The sequence below is a fragment of the Paroedura picta genome, chromosome 2 (assembly GCF_049243985.1).
Source record: "Paroedura picta isolate Pp20150507F chromosome 2, Ppicta_v3.0, whole genome shotgun sequence".
Classification (NCBI taxonomy): domain Eukaryota; kingdom Metazoa; phylum Chordata; class Lepidosauria; order Squamata; family Gekkonidae; genus Paroedura; species Paroedura picta.
The window spans coordinates 120041406-120059351 of NC_135370.1; the positions used below are offsets into that span (position 1 = coordinate 120041406).

At 42.1% G+C, this 17946-nt stretch overlaps 1 protein-coding gene across 5 annotated transcripts in view; it reads left to right on the forward strand.

Annotated features, from left to right (window-relative positions):
- Nucleotides 1-17946, forward strand: part of ACCS (1-aminocyclopropane-1-carboxylate synthase homolog (inactive)) — a 38933-nt gene that overhangs the window by 4891 nt on the left and 16096 nt on the right. For 2 of the 5 annotated variants that reach the window (XM_077322235.1, XM_077322234.1), the window contains exons 2-7: nucleotides 7866-8470; nucleotides 10165-10224; nucleotides 12246-12316; nucleotides 15034-15103; nucleotides 16735-16801; nucleotides 17817-17914. In XM_077322235.1, the coding sequence (XP_077178350.1) occupies nucleotides 7866-8470; nucleotides 10165-10224; nucleotides 12246-12316; nucleotides 15034-15103; nucleotides 16735-16801; nucleotides 17817-17914 (971 nt within the window). Of the gene's footprint in view, nucleotides 1-171; nucleotides 233-5495; nucleotides 5648-7865; nucleotides 8471-10164; nucleotides 10225-12245; nucleotides 12317-15033; nucleotides 15104-16734; nucleotides 16802-17816; nucleotides 17915-17946 lie in introns of those variants that run through there. The other 3 variants (XM_077322236.1, XM_077322238.1, XM_077322237.1) reach the window with 3 other exon arrangements.

Below are 17946 nucleotides of genomic sequence, written 5' to 3' on the forward strand. Positions count from 1 at the left end.
AACAGGGTGGACACCTGTGTACTGTGACTACCCCCATGTGTATTAGGGCAGGGGGACATTTCGGTGTATGTGGCCTAATTCACACAAGAAGGGAAATGACGCAGAAATGGGAGGAATTAGTTGCCATGTAATCTCCCTCTAAGAAGAGTCTCCAATCTGATTTTCCCTGCACATATCTGAAGACATGGCTCTGGAATGCTCATCTGTAACCACTATGCCACAATTCCCAAAGGTTAGTCCTCTCCCACACTCAACAAACATTCCGAACCACAGGTTCTTGACACCTATATCTCCACACCCACACCCTCATTTGTCACCACTCCACCACAACCTCCCACAGAACACACACATTCACCCCCATGCCCTTACAGACTGAACAACTCCCCTTCCTCTTCCCACTTTGCCCCTAGTGTGTGTGTGTGTGGGTGTGTGTATAAAAGGAGATGTCCATTTGTCCACAGCACACATAATTCATCAGAAAATAAACCCAGGAGCCTAAAAATTGGCCAGAAGCTTCAGGAGGTTTGTGGGGGTTGCACTGCCAATCATGCAGGGAATCTGAACATGATGGCTGGCTGATGTCATCAAAAAATTTCTGCACCCATGCTGTAGGCCATGGATGTGAAGGTGTTTTTTTTTTTTGTGGCAGGCTTAACTCATTAGAAATGGAAGCTGGGGGTTTCATCATTGGCCCTCAGAGTCAGGATGATTGTGAGAGTTGTAGTACATAACATGAAAGAAATGAGAAACCCTTGGCCCACAGTTGATGCTGAGACTCCCCCCCCCCCCCAATGCCATTTTCATTGGAACTTTGGGCTGTCTGTTTAATTCATCAGAAAATAAAACCAGCATGGTGTAGTGGTTGGAATGTTGGACTTCAATCAAGGATTGGCAGGTTTGAGTCTTCCTATGCCATAAGAGATTGGGCCAATCACATACTACTGGCCTGACCAGGGTTGTTGTGAGTATAAAAAAGAGGAGAGGAGACTCATGTAAGCTTGGAATGGTGTTTGTTATTAATCTGAATTTGGCTGTTTGCCACAAACAAAGGCTGCTCGCTACAGCTGTTGTTTCATCTGGTATTCCTGCAGCTCTTTTGGCAAGAGGCAGAACTCCTCATTTGGCATTCAAACAACTGTTAAATTTTGCAGAGTGAGTGGGATCACCTCAAGTTAAGAGTAAAAAGACGGCATTTTGCAGACAATGTGGAAAGGGGAAAACTTATTAATGGTCAAGAGGTAATGCTGCTAAATAGTCTTCACCCAGAACCCTTGCTAAATGTAGAAAATGTTGTGGTCTCATGGAAACATTTTGGGAACAGCAGATTAGATATAATAAGTTACTTTGCAAACTGTATATATATGTTTTAGAATAAGCAGAGAGAGAAAAATGAGCATGAAATTTATGAAAATCTGGAATGCAGATAATGACTACTTGATGTAAGAAAGGATCTTATATCCTATATATTCCAGCTCAGGACCTTTTCAGATCCTATCAGTAAATGTTAATTCCCCAAATAAAAAAGAGAAATATGCATGATTTTTTAAAAGGGAAGTTATGTACATAAAGACTTGGATCAATGGTTTTCAATGGGCCCTTCTGCAAATAGCACAAGGAAGCATGATCCATGGGGGAGGCTATGTAGCATGCACAGAACTCATTCATAGGGTCCAAGCCAATATTTCTTCAAGAAACAAATATTAAAGGGTCAAGAAAAATACATAACACCTATGAGACTTGGTTAAGTGTATATGGAATCAAATGACTAGAAAGTGTGAAATTATTATTAGAAAAAAAGAATTTCAAACACAAGATACCTTCCAAAACAGATGTATGGAGAAGGGGTTACCATATGAGCAAATATATAGTTAGGCATGTTTATAGAGGGACAGATGCAAGATATAAAAGCCCTTTGGGAGAGGGCTTGACTATTCATTTGTAATTCTTGCTTAAAGCTCACTTTATTTCATTGGGAAATGTATATGTTGTGTCTCTGGGGGTCTGCTAAGGCCTCCATTGAAGAGATGTGGGGCTATTAGTATCCCTGTAGCAACCAGAACAAGGAGAAGTCTTTCTGGCATGTAGAAATTAACTGACTTGGTACTTGCTGGTGACTTTCAGAAGCTTTCCCATGTAGGACCAAAGTGTTCCTCAGCATAGGAAACAGCTTGTGTTTGCTTGTCTATATGGGCTCAGCATGGGTTACCTGTCATTTTTTTTATTGCATGGAGGCCATTTAAAATAATGTTTGTATATACTGCCTTTCCCTGTGGCTACTGTAATGCGTAGCCTAGATTTCCACACAACTTTTCTGCTGGGTGTAAGGAACAACCTGTTCCTCTTTCAAGTGTGACACTCCCCCGCCCTTATAAGCATGTAGACTGGACCAAAGATAAAATATGACTGTCAGTCTCCTCATGTCTTAGGTTTGAAAGCAAAAGTTTCAGATGAAAATGGATGGCTATGGGCTTCAGAAGCATGTGGTAAGGTCTTAAAGTCCCTGTCAGAAAGGTGCTAACAGTAAGAAAACTAGTGAGGTGAGATGCCAAAGATGTAATTGTTACAGTAAAAACAAAAACAAGTCTTGCATATTCTTGGAAAGCCAGGAGATTAATTGTTGTTCCTCCCTGCCCTCAAATCCATGGCTTTGGTTGCTGCAACTCTGTTGATAGCCAAAGAGAAAACTGAAATTAAAAAATGACATGGATGCCAAATGACAAGGATGCCACTAATATTTATCTTAGTGATTAGTGATGGAAATTTTGGCTACTAGTATAAGAAAAGACAAAAATATTATTGGAATAATAATGATGAAGAAAAAATAGGATGAAAAGTTATGCTGGCTTTGTGGTGGTCTTGATAACCAAACCTAATCATTCTATGAAACATGTAATGGACCAAATTTATAAATTTGACAGAATTTGAGTATAAAATAAATAAAAAGAAGACTAAGATAATGTCATTGACTAAGATAATGTCAAAGACAATTAGAAAAATCAACAGAAAGTGTGATAACCAATAAACCAATTGAATATTTGGGAGTAAAGGAGACAGTTACACGAGACGGTTTGTTAAAGATATGGTTTAAATGCAAAGAAAAATTAAATCCATTCCTTTCACCACTGACCTGTGATTTAAGCTTAAGGAAAAAAAAGATAACTTAATTTGTGAGAGTATGGTGAATAAACAAGGAAAAATTAAAAATGGCACATTGTTGAGGAAGCTGGGGAAAATATACCATGGCGAATCTATCATCAAATAGTTTCAAAATGGAAAGAAAAATTTACAAAAGGTGAGCAGTTAACTGAAAAAATTGCTTATGAAAGATTAATAATGGGTGATACAAAACTGCTGTTAAGTAAAATCAAACTCATTGCAGTATGATTGTGCTATCGAACAAATTAAAGATAGTATGATTAAATGTACTCAGAATTTTGGAGATAATATAAATACGGATCAATGGGAAGTGTTATAGGTCAATGAGCTGAAATTTACTGAATGATACATTTTAAAATAAAATTGGTATAAAATATTTTTAGATTGTATATCACTCCTAAGAGTGTGGCGCAGAGTGGTAAGGCAGCTGTCTGAAAGCTTTGCCCATGAGGCTGTGAGTTCAATCCCAGCAGCCGGCTCAAGGTTGACTCAACCTTCCATCCTTGCGAGGTCGGTAAATTGAGTACCCAGCTTGCTGCTGGGGGGTAAACGGTAATGACTGGGGAAGGCACTGGCAAACCACCCCGTATTGAGTCTGCCAAGAAAACGCTGGAGGGCGTCACCCCAACGGTCAGACATGACCCGGTGCTTGCACAGGGGATACCTTTACCTTTACCTTATATCACTCCTAAAGACATAGGAATAGTAAAATAGCAAAAAAATAGCAAAAGTTGGCTTGAAACTCAACATCAAGAAAACAAAGATAATGGCATCCGGCCCTCTCAATTCCTGGCAAATAGATGGGGAAGAAATGGAGGTAGTGAAAGATTTTATTTTCCTGGCCTCCAAGATCACTGCAGATGGGGACTACAGCAAAGGAATTAAAAGACGCTTGCTCCTGGGGAGGAAAGCTATGGCAAATCTAGACAGCATCCTAAAAAGCAGAGACATCACCCTGCCAACAAAAGTGCGTTTAGTCAAGGCTTTGGTATTCCCAGTTGCAATGTATAGCTGCGAAAGTTGGACCATAAGGAAGGCCGAGCGTCAAAGGATTGAGGCTTTTGAACTCTGGTGCTGGAGAAGACTCTTGCGAGTCCCTTGGACTGCAAGGCGAACAAACCAATCTGTCCTAGAGGATCAGCCCTGCCTGCTCCTTAGAAATCCAGATCCTGAAGATGAAACCTAAATACTTTGGCCACCTCATGAGAAGGAAGGACTCCCTGGAAAAGAGCCTAATTCTGGGAGCGATCGAGGGCAAAAGAAGAAGGGGACAACAGAGAATGAGGTGGCTGGATGGAGTCACTGAAGCAGTAGGTACAAACGTAAATGCACTCCGGGGAATGGTAGAGGACAGGAAGGCCTGGAGGATCGTTGTCCACGGGGTCGTGACGGGTCGTACATGACTTCACACCTAACAACAACAGCAGCTACAAGGATTCTATATGCATCAAGATGGAAAAAAGAAATTCCACCAGATCTTGTGGACTGGTCAAACAAAATGGCTGAATATGTGACAATGGCAGACTTACATATCTGATGAACAACAGACTAATATCAGACTTCAGAGGAAAACAGTCCTATTTTAGACTATATTGACTATATAAATCAGCAAAATGAGATGGAAAGGAATAACTCATTTATAAAATGTAAATTGTAATATTATGAGTCTTTTCTTCCCTCTCCTCTTAAAAGCTGTCTTAGAAAAATATTTGTTGTGTTTTTATCACCTTTGTTTTGTATTATTATACTGTGACCAGATTTTAACATTGGTAAAGCAGGACACCATTGACCAGGGGAGGAAGGGTTCTTGATTAAAAATTTGGTCTATATGGCACAACAAAATTTTTCATAGAATGCATAGAACGCAAAAATAGATTTTTTTTAAAAAAAAGCTCTAAGAGGTCAGGGAGAAGTTTTTCCTCCCCTAGCAATTGTCTGTGTATGCCCAAAGGACATCTACTTGCTTTTTGAAAGTCAGCACTTTCAGATTAGTGGGACTAATCAGACACATTACCCTCCTGCAGATCTTTTTATTCCAAGCCCTTCCTTGCTCCTTTCTGCCTAGAGTCAGGATTTTCTCAGCACTACATCTTCCGTTTCTTTACAGCAGCAGTATTCATTCTGATGATGATTCGGATTCTGATGTCTTATGCCTTCCCATCTACCTCCTTCTTAAGGAGTTCAAAATTTCTATCCCATAAAGGAATGCCTAGCGGGGGAGGAGGACTTTTAAAATACTACATGGCAATACATTCTGTCTTTTCAGTTTACAAATAGCTTTGAGGCAGAAAGACCTTTGTTCATTGAATTTCAACATTCTTGGAACTGAAACTTACATGTGAGAAATGATGCAAGGCAAACGGCAGACTAAACCGCAAATGCGGAAGAAAATATTTGCTCGTGTCATTTTTGGATGTTGTAGTTAGTGGCTTGTGATCTCGTAAAGACATTGGATTAAAACTCAAGGTCAGTAGGAATCATCTGTAACAGAGTAAGTAAATCACCTTCATTTTATATTTCAGCTGCTGTTACTACAATAGTATTTTCATCAAGTACTTGACTGCGTGCAAGAAGCAAAGGCCATGTCATCTGTTGTAGAGCAAGCTTCCTGCAGGGTACTGTTTGCTCATCCCATCCCAAGTCCAGAATAAGACCTGAATACTTTGTTAAAACATTAAGATGTTCCAGCAAGATTGCCTGATGCAGTGTGAAAGGGCCACTTAATTTTGATACTGAGGTTAAAAAAACAAGTGTTCGTCTGCTTTAAGAAAAAGAGATACTGATTAGCACAGACCAACTGGGTGGCAAACATTGAAAGTAGTTGGTGGGAGATAAACTGTATTATGTGATGGGTGAGGTACTCTAGTCTTCATGAAACAAGATGGTTCTTTGACAAACATTTATATATGCAAAGATTAATTGCAATTTCAATGCAGTTTTGAGTACACTGAGAAAGCATTTCTTCAGATATAGTTTAGGCACAATTATCATTTGGACTAGAGGAAACTATCACTGGTTATCTGTGAGAATGTTGTGTTACAATTTAATATTAACTTGAATTCATATTTTGGTTTTTGAGAGAATTTACTGCATATAGTAAATTCCTACTAAAGAAGGAAACCCTCATATTTTTATGTTTGCAGCTTCATCCATACGTATTTCTGCTTGGACAAACTGGTCAATACCTATGCCAAATGGATAAATAGGTATAAATATGACATTAAAAATCAGTTCTCAGGAACCCCTGAAAAACATTTTAATCTTCAAGGAAATTCTGTTGCTAACCTAATATTGGCAGTTCTCCTATAAAGAAATTTCAAAGAGAGATTGCAATATGATATTTCTGAAATATAATTCATTAACATGTGCAGGATAATGGATTGAATATGGTTAAATCAGGGCATAGAATTCTTATCTCATTTTGCATACTGATTTTCTGCATTCCATACCTATATGCATATCACATTGCTGTAATTAAGCTGATTTCTGCCTTGTACCTCTTCAACCTTATACCTTTGTAACATCCTTCCCCCCCTTATCTGGATATAAGGAAGGATGGTTCTTTATTCTCATTATATGGAAACGTATACCCTGATAAATTTTGTTGGTCTTTAAGGAGCTACTGGAGTTGAATTTTGTTCTGTTACCTAATCCTGCATCTGTTGCATAGACTTATATGGAAATATGGAACCAACCTATTTTACAGGTTGGTTTTGTAGGCTACAGATTCTCCAGTGGTCTTTACAATCTTGATGTAGTGATTAGGAGCTTGGTTAGGAGCGCCAATTTCTAATCTGGTGAGCTGGGTTTGATTCACTGCTCTTCCTCCACATGTAACCAGCTGGATTACCTTGGGCTCACTGATAAAGCTGTTCTGACTGAACAGTAATATCAAGGCTCTCTCAGCCCCACCTACCTCACAGGGTGTCTGTTGTGGGGAGAGGAAAGGGAAGGTAATTGTAAGCCACTTTGAGACTTCTTCTGGTAGAGAAAGGCAGCATATAAGAAGCAACTCTTCTTCTTCCTTTGAAACTGAAGTTAAGGGAACCATCCAATCTCTAGTCTGTTCATCACACCCATCTCACTGGTTGACCATCTCCATGCCTGCTGTGTGGCTTTCATGGAGTCTAATCATTACTGTGGACCAACTAACCAGGGGACACCTGAGCTGTGACAGCCTCATCTTCTATTTCATAGGCAAAGTTAAAGGGAGGGGGAGGCATTCCACATTGCAACCTGGAAACTTTCCTGGAGGTTGGCCCATGTCTAGCCTTTGGTAGGGTTTACATAGTAAGGTTTGATCAGAAATGCTAGATTAATTATTTAATTGGGCCTCACTAGAGTCAGTACAGAATTTGTTACAGGTTCTAGGACTTGAATGAGACTTTGTGTAACCTAGCTGTTTATCATTGTAACTGAAAGTCTGCCCGCAGTAGATATTCTCCTGAGCATTTGAAAATTATCTTTCCTTCATTCCTGAGACACCACAGGCATCTCCTGTGAATTAAAAGAAGAAAATACGATGTGGCACCCATCAGCGTCAAGGCTTGGACCCTGCCATTGTTCTGTTTAATAAGGGGAACATTCAGAAGTGGGCTTAGGTTTGGTCCTGAGATTCTGCGGGCAGACTGAAACTAGCTAACTTTCTATGTAAATGTAGCCTTTGCCAAAATGGGAATCTAAAGGAATTGGTATCTGTTTACTTGTAGGTTTCAGTGAGCCCAACATGACTTCTTCATCCAGGATCCAAAGTCTGGGACCACGGCCTGGTTTCTCTACCTTGCACCGCTTGAGGAAGAAACGGAAAGCCCAGCGGCTGAAGGACCCGCTTGATGACGTGCTGCTGAAGACCTTGACAGCACAGCGGGAAATGGAAGAACGCTTTCTGCAAATGGAAGAAAGGCGACTGCAGCGAGACCTAGAGGTGGAGGAACGGCGGATACAGCTGGAACAGCGGCGCTTTGAACTGGAGCGGGACCACGAGTTCCGGATGTTCAGCGTCTTTGCTCAGATGCTCAGCATTTTAAAACAGAACAATAGCGGCCCCTCTGCCAGTGTGCTGCCCCAAGGAGTGGACTTTAGCCAGGCCTTTTCTGGCACTTCAGGAGGCCAACAGGAAATAAGGACCACACCATTAGGGCAGCCTCCCTTGGACAGGACAACCAGTGTGTACAGTTTCTGTAAAAATCCTGATTTCCAAAGCAGCCCGTACCTTTCTGTCCGAGGCAATATTGCAAGCATCTTCCATGGATCCACAGAAGAAGGCTACAACGCCTATCATGCTGACAAGTATGATGAAGACAAAAATCCCAGTGTGAGTGAAGGTCTTCCTGTGGCAGTTTCTAAACATAATTACATTTTAAATGATTATTTCCTCAGTGACACGGTGTGCTGTTATTAGCAACCCCTCTCTTGCATACAGAGCAAAAAATCCAGCTGCTAAGGGCTTGTATTATAATATTACATTAGCTGATAATCCAGATAATGCAGGAAATTAAGCAGCAAAGCTAACAAGATATGAATGTGAACAAATACAGCAACACTTGTTTAAACTTATGACTTGCTGGTCTTTGACCGTATAATAAATATCTATTTCCATAGATTGACACATGCTTAGACTTTATTTCCATTCAGGGCAAGATTTAATATTTTGGACTATGATACATGTACTTGGGAGTGAGGCTCATTGAACTTAGTGAAATTAGCACATTATAAAAGCCAAGAACTGAAGGAAAAGAAGGGTTTGGGGGAGAAGACAAGGTACAAAAGGAAGAAAGTGAGTAAGAGTAAGTAAATGATGGCTGTAATGAAGCCATGCTGTTTTCTCCGTGTGAAGTTACATATAAGCTAATCTGTAAACAAAACTACTGTACATGACTATATGAATGTTTACTGAGAAACAAATACTTGGACCTTGCAAATTACAGCCGAGGACCTTGCAAATTACAGCCGAGATCTATCTCATGTAGTTACCAGCAGTAAACAAATAATCTGTGTATTTCACACTAGCTGGTATGTCAACACTGTCACCTGAAAGCCAGCATGGTATAGTGCAGTGGTCCGCAACCTTTCTTAGGCTGCGGACCGCTGCGCCGGGGTGCAGGGAGAGGGCGACCGGGGCCCCGCGCATGCGCGGCAGCCCCGGAGCAAACACGCATGCGCGGACTTGCCATGCGTGCGTGTTTGCGCCCCCGGACGCAACGCGCACGCGCGGCAAGTCTGCGCATGCGCATTTGCGCCGCTGGCATGCCGGCAGCCGCGGCTCCCTCTCCCCGCCCCTCCAGGCCGCAAGGAAATTGGCCGCTGAAGCAGCCGATTAGCTTGCGGCCCGGCAAGCTTCTCTTCCCACCCCCTCCCAAAGCAAGAAGCTTGCCAGGCCACAAACTGATCGGCCGCTTTGGCGGCCAATTTGCTCGCAGCCTGGTGAGCTTCTCGCTGTGGGGGAGGGGGCGGGAAGAGGGAGCCGCGGCCCAGCGCCGAGGCCTTTGCGGCCCGGCACCGGGCTGCGGACCGGGGGTTGGGGACCACTGGTATAGTGGTTAAAGAGTGGTGTTCTCCAATCTAGAGAATTGGGTTTGATTCCCTGCTCCTCCACATGAAGCCAGCTCTGTAACCCTGAGCCAGTCACAGTTTTCTTAAGGCTGTTCTCACAGAACAGTTCTCTCAGAGCTCTCTCAGCCTCACCTATTTCACAGAGTGTCTGTTGTGAGAAGAGTAGGCAGTTGTAAACCACTTTGTGATGCCTTTGTGAAGTGAAACAAATTTTGAAAAATTAAATCCTACAGAAATTAGTGTATAACACTTGCTGTATGGACAGAAGGATTATATTAAGCATTGGGTCAATCCAAGGAGAACTTTGGAAAAGGGATTTTTCAAAATTGAATACGTACACATAATTTGATTTTCAATTATCTTGCTAATATAACTTGGAGCATATTGATCCTATTCATGGCAGAAGGATACAGGATTTTTTCTTAGCAAAACTTTTCTTTTTGTCTCCGTTTCAAGGGCATCATTAATTTTGGCACCAGTGAGAACAAACTCTGCTTTGATCTGATGTCCAAGCGGGTAAGTGTTATTCTAAATATACAAAATATGCCCCTTGTTTCCTAAGCAGAGCTGGTTACTGTTGAGGCTATTGCTCTTTCCTTTATAAAACTGACCGGGGGATGGCCAAACTATGGCTCTTCAAATGTCCATGGATTACAATTGCCATGAGCCCTTGCATGCTGGCTGGGGCTCATGGTCACTGTAGTCCATGAACATTCGGAGAGCCAAAGTTTTGGCCACCCCTGCTTTAGACAGCTACTAGTTTATCTGAAGCAGTGTGCTTGCACATGAAAGCTTATATCTTGAATAAAACTTTGTTGGTCTTAAAAGTGCCAATGGACTTCAACTTAATTCTGCTGCTTCAGACCAATGTGGCTACCACCTGAAGCTAGCTACTAGTTTAGTTGGCTTTATATGGAGCATAGGCAAGTTCATGGGGAACAGGTCCATTAATAGCTATCAACCGTGATGATTAAAAGGCCCCCATCAAAGGTAGTAAGCCTCTGAAGGCCAGTGCTGTGTGACAACCCATGTGTCTGGGAGCTGACCATTTTGAGATGTAGGGATCAATGGTCTGATGCTGTGCAGATGCTCTCACGTTCTCTAGCTCTTTGCACTTCAGTGTCTGTTTTTGTCTGCTGTTTCCTACGTGTTTGCACAGAGTAATTAGGATTCCTAAACCCTGACCCCCTCGTAACTTATATTGACAAGGGTCTTTCAATATCTTGCCACTGCTATGAACCAGCCGATCTTTCTGCCGCTTTGGAGGCTTCTGGGTTTCCACTCTTTCCAGGGACGAAGAAAAATGGCATTTCTCTAGGGACATGACTTGTGAAAACTTAGCTGATACATGTCCCTGTTGAAACTTCTAAACTCTTCCTTTCCCATTCCTCCCCTAATCCTTTACACTCCCTGCTGTCTGCCTCCACACATACCTTTTGTAGCTGGCAGGATTTAATTTCCCTTGGAGCTGGAAGAAAAAAGGGGAGATGAAGCAGCCAGCAGTAGCCTGAAGCACTAGACACGGAGAGCTGGATCACTTTAAAGGGACAGGCAACATTTCCAGGATTGTAACAAGCCAACCTTTGTCTCCCTCGCTAAGCTCAGAGATCATTCAGTAATCATAGAAGTCAAATATATTTTCATTCTTATGGTAATGTCCTTTTAAAATGAAGTGTTTTCCTTCAATTTCAATCTTGGAACATCTTGGAGGGCACATATCCTGCCTGTGCTGAGGCAGTTGCATTAGTTACCGGTTGCAGCCTGGATTAGGTTCAAAGTTCTGGTTCTGACCTTTAAGGCCCATCATGGCCTCGGACGCACATATCTGAGGGACTGCCTGACGCCCTATGCCCCCCACAGGGCTTTACGCTCTGTGGCTACCAATCTTTGGATGGTTCCTGGCTCCCGGGAAGCTCAGCTGGCCTCAACCAGGGCCAGGGCCTTTTTGGTCCTGGCCCCAACCTGGTGGAATGAGCTGAGGAAGCTGCCTGCGATCTGCAGGGCCTGCAAAATGGAACTCTTCTGCCAGGTCTACAGTTGAGGTCAGGGTATGGATGATCAGGTGGACCTCTCCAGGAGAGACCGCCACTGGGGCCAGATCATCACCTTGTGGTGGACCGCCAGCATCCGTAGATCCCCCTATGGCGCACTGAGAGGGAGTGAGTTGTTACAGGAATGGGAGGATAGGTTTTTTGCTGCTGGGGCACTTAATTTGAATGGGCTATTTTACGTGGGGTTTTTACTATGTAACCCACTGTGAGCTGGCTTGGTTATAGCAGCAGGGAATAACAACAACAACAACAATAAATGTACTTCTCAAGTGCATTGCAACTGCATTATCCAACGTTTACAATGAAACCAAATCAGACATATTTGAAGTTTTCTGAGGTTGAGGAAGCTGAGGAAGAAAGCACTCCAGCTAGAGAATGTGAATGCAGGTCTTTAATGGGAGTATTACAGTCAACTGCCTCCGTCTTACCTTTGCAGGTTAGCTTGTGTTGTCTAGCCTAATCCTTATTGCTTCTCATTGCTGATAGCTGACACAAAATGACATGAATGTCATTGAACCCCCACTGCTACAATACCCTGACTGGAAAGGACATATGTTGTAAGTAGTCTTTGTCTTGTACCTTTTTCCTTTGTGCCTGTGGGCCAAACTATATATGACTTAATATGAGTCAGTGCTGGGGTTCTCCTGACCCAAGTCTGATTGTGTCACAGCTACATGTTACATTGAGAAACAAAGTTCCCAAGCACACTAGAGCTCGATTCAGATTGGGAACCTAATACAAGAGGAGAAAGGGCCTAGCCTATCCTCACACGAGCAGTTCTCCTGAGCCAAAGCACAGTATTATTATTGGTTTCACACAGCCCGCAATAGTTCCCTCCAAGACAGTTTGACTCAGGAGAACAGTGTGTGTGTGTGTGTGTGGGGGGGGGGGGAATCTGAAGCCCCTTCTTTCCCCATACCATGGTCCCTATCTGAATCAGGTCCTAATGTACCAGTAAATTTAGCTACAACACAATCGAGGAACCTGAAGTCCAGCTTGAGCCTGATGTCATATCTAATTTTCCCCCGTTTCCTCTGTATGAATGAAAGACCATCAGATTCTGGGATACTGCAAATGTATTCTTAAAAACCAGGGTGTAAACTGCACGGAGCTCTTATTCCAACCCCAGATCGATTCAGTCCCTGCCCTCTACACAGAATGCGATTTCCGTTTGGATTTGGGGTAATTTAAAATTTCCTTCTCCAGCAAGAAGGATTGATCCGGAGTTACTCTACCTTTATTGTGCGATATCTCAGACTGTTGTTAATCCTGAATAAAGAAAGCTCCGTGGTAGAGAACCTCTGATAGGCTACACTTGGTCATGTGACACGCTAGCCTTAAAGGAGAAGCCCCTAACTTCTCTCAACTTCTGTCGGTCCTGGATTTTTCCTCCCTCCTCTGCCTTTTTCGATCCTCTCCCCCTCCCCTCCAAGAAAAGAAAGAGGCTCCCTCCTTGGCTTCTCCCCCCCCTTCAAGAAAAGAAAGAAAGAGGCTTCAAGAAAAGAAAGAAAGAGCCCCCCCACACCTTCTGAGCCTCCCTAACCACCTGCAGAAGACTTTCCTGTTTCAATGGGGGGGGGGGAGGAAGACCCGAGTTCAAAGCGATCTGAATTCAACAGGATTGGCAGTGGAATAAAGAAAGTAAGTGCAGACTCTGCCCAGTTTTATGATACGATGGTAATTTAAACATTACCTTTCCTCTCTATTTTCAATCTCATATGGTTTCTCAGGGCCAGAGAATTAATACTTCCTATAGAAATTACTACAGAGCATGGTAGTTGCGTATGCTAGGATTTTTGTGCAGTTTGTATATTCGGATATATGTTGAGGCACCTCTTAACAAAAATTGGACTTGTAGCTGCTTCATTTCCATAATGTGGGGAGCAACAACAGGTCTTTTATTCATCATGAGGATACTACAGTAACAAGTTCAGATAATTCTTGTCATTTTGACACTAAGAGACATCTGTGAATGCTCAAAATATCATGCTGGAAAAAAATACATGGATGAAACACATGGATGACATTTTGCTGGACCTGGATTTCTGTTAGTTTATGTGCAGCAGTCTTCATGCTTCCTTTACTATGAGGGCAGGGATATATGAAATACAATTGGGTCTCAAATGCTTGTTTTAATGCACTGCCATTGTCAGCCATCAGCAAGCAATCTGTGTGATTATTTACAGGTGTGGCCACTCTGTAAATACCTGAACAAAGTTATATAATTGGAAAACTGCAATGGTTATGGTAGCCATGACCATATGGCAAAGACCGACCATGTGTTGATGAAGCTGCTCATGAGACATCATGGGCCCAACTTGACCCTCCAAGGACCAATCCTAACACTTTCCTAATGATGCTCCTGAGATTCTATAGACATTGCTGGCAGAACTTAGAGTCCTGTTCTAAAATGGCATGGTTAGGAAGATGGCTCTTCCTTTCCTCCCTTGCTCTCTGCTGTAAGTTCTTTACCTATTCAGTGGAAAGAACAACATGCAAAATAGTCCAAAGCTTTATTCCTATTTTGTAGCAGCTCATCAGATCTTTCTGTGGAACAGAACACCTGAGCTATACCAGGGGAAATAGCTGGCTTGATTTATCATCAAAAAGACCTATTTCCTTTGTACGATTACAGTTCTTATTTTTAAAACTAGTAATAAAGCCCGCTGTATGGCGAATACAGCGGGCGCTAGAAACTGACCTTGTCAGGTGGCGGGACTGGCGGCGGCGGCGGCTCTCTTGGGCGGCGGCTGTGTGAGGTGGCGGCCTGATGCGGCGAGAGGTCTGGGTTGGACCCTTCCTCATCCCGGACACATCCCGCCCCAGAACGGCTTACTGTTTTATTTAGTCCGTGGCGCCCGCGGCGCCATGGGCGGTGAACAGATACATAACAACTGAGCAAATTTGAGGGGGAAAGTTTTGAAAGTATTTCCTGTGGGTGCCATCCTAAGCAGTTATCCTTCCAAGTCCGTTGAAATCAGTTTGCTTTGAAGGGAGTAATTCATTGTAAGATTGCTCTGTAACTAGTGCTACTCAAATGCAGCTGTTATATTTGCGGAGTGAAGGGACTCACCCAGGGATATAGTGCTTCGGCTACTTAAAAGGAGTACGGTGCTTACTTTATGTTTAACTGCAGGTTCCGGTTGCAGACAATATCTGCAAAACAACAATGAATTGGTGGATTTTATGGCATCTGTTCTGTGAAATATGTGGTCAGCTGACCCAATAAAACACATTTCATGGTTGCTCTATAAGTCTTTTTTGTGTTCTTCAGCTTGCGGGAGGAAGTAGCTCGATTTTTGACAGATTACTGCAAGGCACCTGCACCTCTCAAAGCAGAAAATGTAGGTCAATTTCCTTTCTGTTTTTGTTGTTTTTGTTGTTGAATTTATCACCCACTGCTATCAGCAAAGCTGTCTTGCGGCGGGTTACACAAGATAAAACCCTCACATTATAAGTTTAAAAATTTAAATTCTATCCATCCCTCTCAATAAAAATGATAACAACCCAGCAGCAAGTCCTGACCCCCTCCCCCAACTCCTGGAGTGGCCCTTATGATCTGCCACATTTTCATTGCCAGATTCACTGAGAGCCAGTGTGGTGTAGTGTCAGATCTGGGAGACCCTGATTTGAATTCCCACTCCTCACAGGGTTGTTGTGATGATAAAATGGAGGAGAGGGGAGAGATATAAGCCACTTAGGGTCACCAATGGGGATAAAGATAGCTTCTTCTGGAGATAGTTACCCGACTCTGTTATGAGCTTTCATGTGAGAGTAATCTAGGGAATTTTATAGGCCCGCATTAGAATCACCCATACTTTTAAAGGTATTCTGCAGCTGCTTTGAAGAACGGGAAGGCTTGCTGGGCTTGCTCCAATGTATTGTCAGTGTTTGAAATTCTGACCCTGGATCAGCAGCTAATTCTCTTTCCTATCCCTTGTGCAAATTTGGACATAGTGTTTAATTATTTAATTAGGGTAAAGGGTTAAACATTCTCTCTCTTAGTGACCCTTCTGTGATCTTCAGAATTGGAATACAGGATTCTAATCACAATCTACTCCAGCATGTCTAGTTTAAAACCCAGGAAGACTATTGTAAAAAATGAGGATGGGATTTCTGAGCATATGCAAACCTATTCATTCCTGCATATGCATTTCTAGCATAATAAAATGTCCAAGGTCCTAATAACCAGTCATAGTCCAAACTGGACCTCCAAGTCACTTGGAAGATTTGTTTTCAGCAGCTGCTCTGTGATTGAAGTGAATGAGAATCAGGTTGGAGAAACTGAGACCCAACATGGAGGGAGGGAGTCCTTATGTAGTTTGGCCTGCAATATATTCTGGATAAAATGATGAATGTATTAACTGGATTTAGCCTTGCTATGGGCTTCTGCAATTCATTTTTATGGTGGGAGGCATCTTACAGTTTATTGGGAACTTTGCTCTGTTTAATTAATTTTATTTCAAAAATTTAGATACTGCTTTGTAGACACCCGATCAAGGTGACTTACAAAGTAAAAAAATATACAACAAAACTATTTAAATAGTATACATTTTTATTTGTTTATTCTGTAATTCACTCTCACTCTAAACCATTTTGGGACTGACAGCCAGGAAGTGGAGTTTTTAAAAAAGATTGCCTTTTCATGAAATATTTTGTTGAACCATGTCAAAATAATAGATGTTGCTTTCTTAATAAAATAATGCTAATTAACTGCTTCTCTAAAAGGACTACATTACCCTTTCCTAGCTTTCTGATGGTTAAAGAACCTTAATCGATTTCACAGCAGTACTTTCTCTTCAAGACTTGAACTCACCATGGTGGGGTCATAACCTTGAGCCATTGTTCTTGCACAATCAAATCTTTGTCCTTTACCAAGGTGTTGGCATCTTGAATTTATAAGTGGAATAATTTGCATGGTGAATATTTTTTTTTGTGACAGGGAGTAACATTTGTCCCACAATCTCTTCTGTAGGTGATTGTGCAGAATGGTTGTGGCTCTCTGTTTTCTGCTTTAGCTACAGTCCTCTGTGATCCTGGGGGTAAGTGTGAATGAGAACAATTAAAACAAAATTTGTTGAATGGGAGTATAGTAGGAATAACCATCACTTGTATGTGAAATAGCAATTTGCTAATGCTTTTTCAGAATGTTGCTTTGTGTGCTTTGTAGAAAATTTGAATTAGATTTCCAGAAATTTTGTGGGTGTGTGTGTGTTTTATCAGAGCTGTGGTGCACGAGGTAAGGCATTTTAACCCTTTGTTTGCCTTCTCACAACTGTTCTAAGCTGCTGGGGGGAGGGAACATGAGATCTGTGATCCTTGCACTCACAGATCACAGAATCCAACCTCTAATACCCATATAGTCCCATTACCATATAGGCAGTCCCGTTTAGGTACTTACCTGAATTTGTATTTTTTCTTCATCTTTATGATTTTGTTACTATAAATTCTTTAATTCTTCAGTACAAGGCTTAGACTATTTTGGATGTTCTCAGGAAGTGGCAAAAGATAAAGCCTTACTGATTCATACTATTTCTCAGATGGATTTCTGGAAAAATCAGATGTGGAGAGACTTGCTCCCCTGATGCAGGGATAGAATATTCATCTCCTTGGATTATAAACACTTTTCTTCCTTTGAATGGGAGGAAGTAATGATGCCCAAAGTGGCCCTTGAAGGAGGCAGTTCCATTATTACTCTGACTGCTGGAGATATTGATTGGGTCACACTGGTGTATATGTTTATTGAGGTGGCTCTTTGGATTTCCCTAAATCTTCCTCCTTGCTTAATATTGGTAATTTGGTAAAGCTGTTAAATTGATATTAAATGTTCTGCGGTCTTATGTTAATCTAGAACCTGAACCATGTGTGTGCACTGCCCTCCAAGGGGTGAAATTGGCATTAAACATTCACTGGAATGCCAGTCTTTAGAGGAAAAGTAAACTGATGAGTTTTTTGGACATGCCCCAAGGATCATTGAACAGAGACTCTGACCTCAGCTGTGTTGTTCCAAATCCAGACTTCAGCACTGATATAATTGGATTTATTGTTTCATTTCAGAGGCCTTCCTGATTGCTACTCCATTCTATGCAGGTATCACCCACAGCGTATTTCTGTATGGGAATGTCAAGCTGGTCTATGCCCATTTAGACAGTCAGGTAAGCAGGGGAGTGGAATACTACCCCATTTC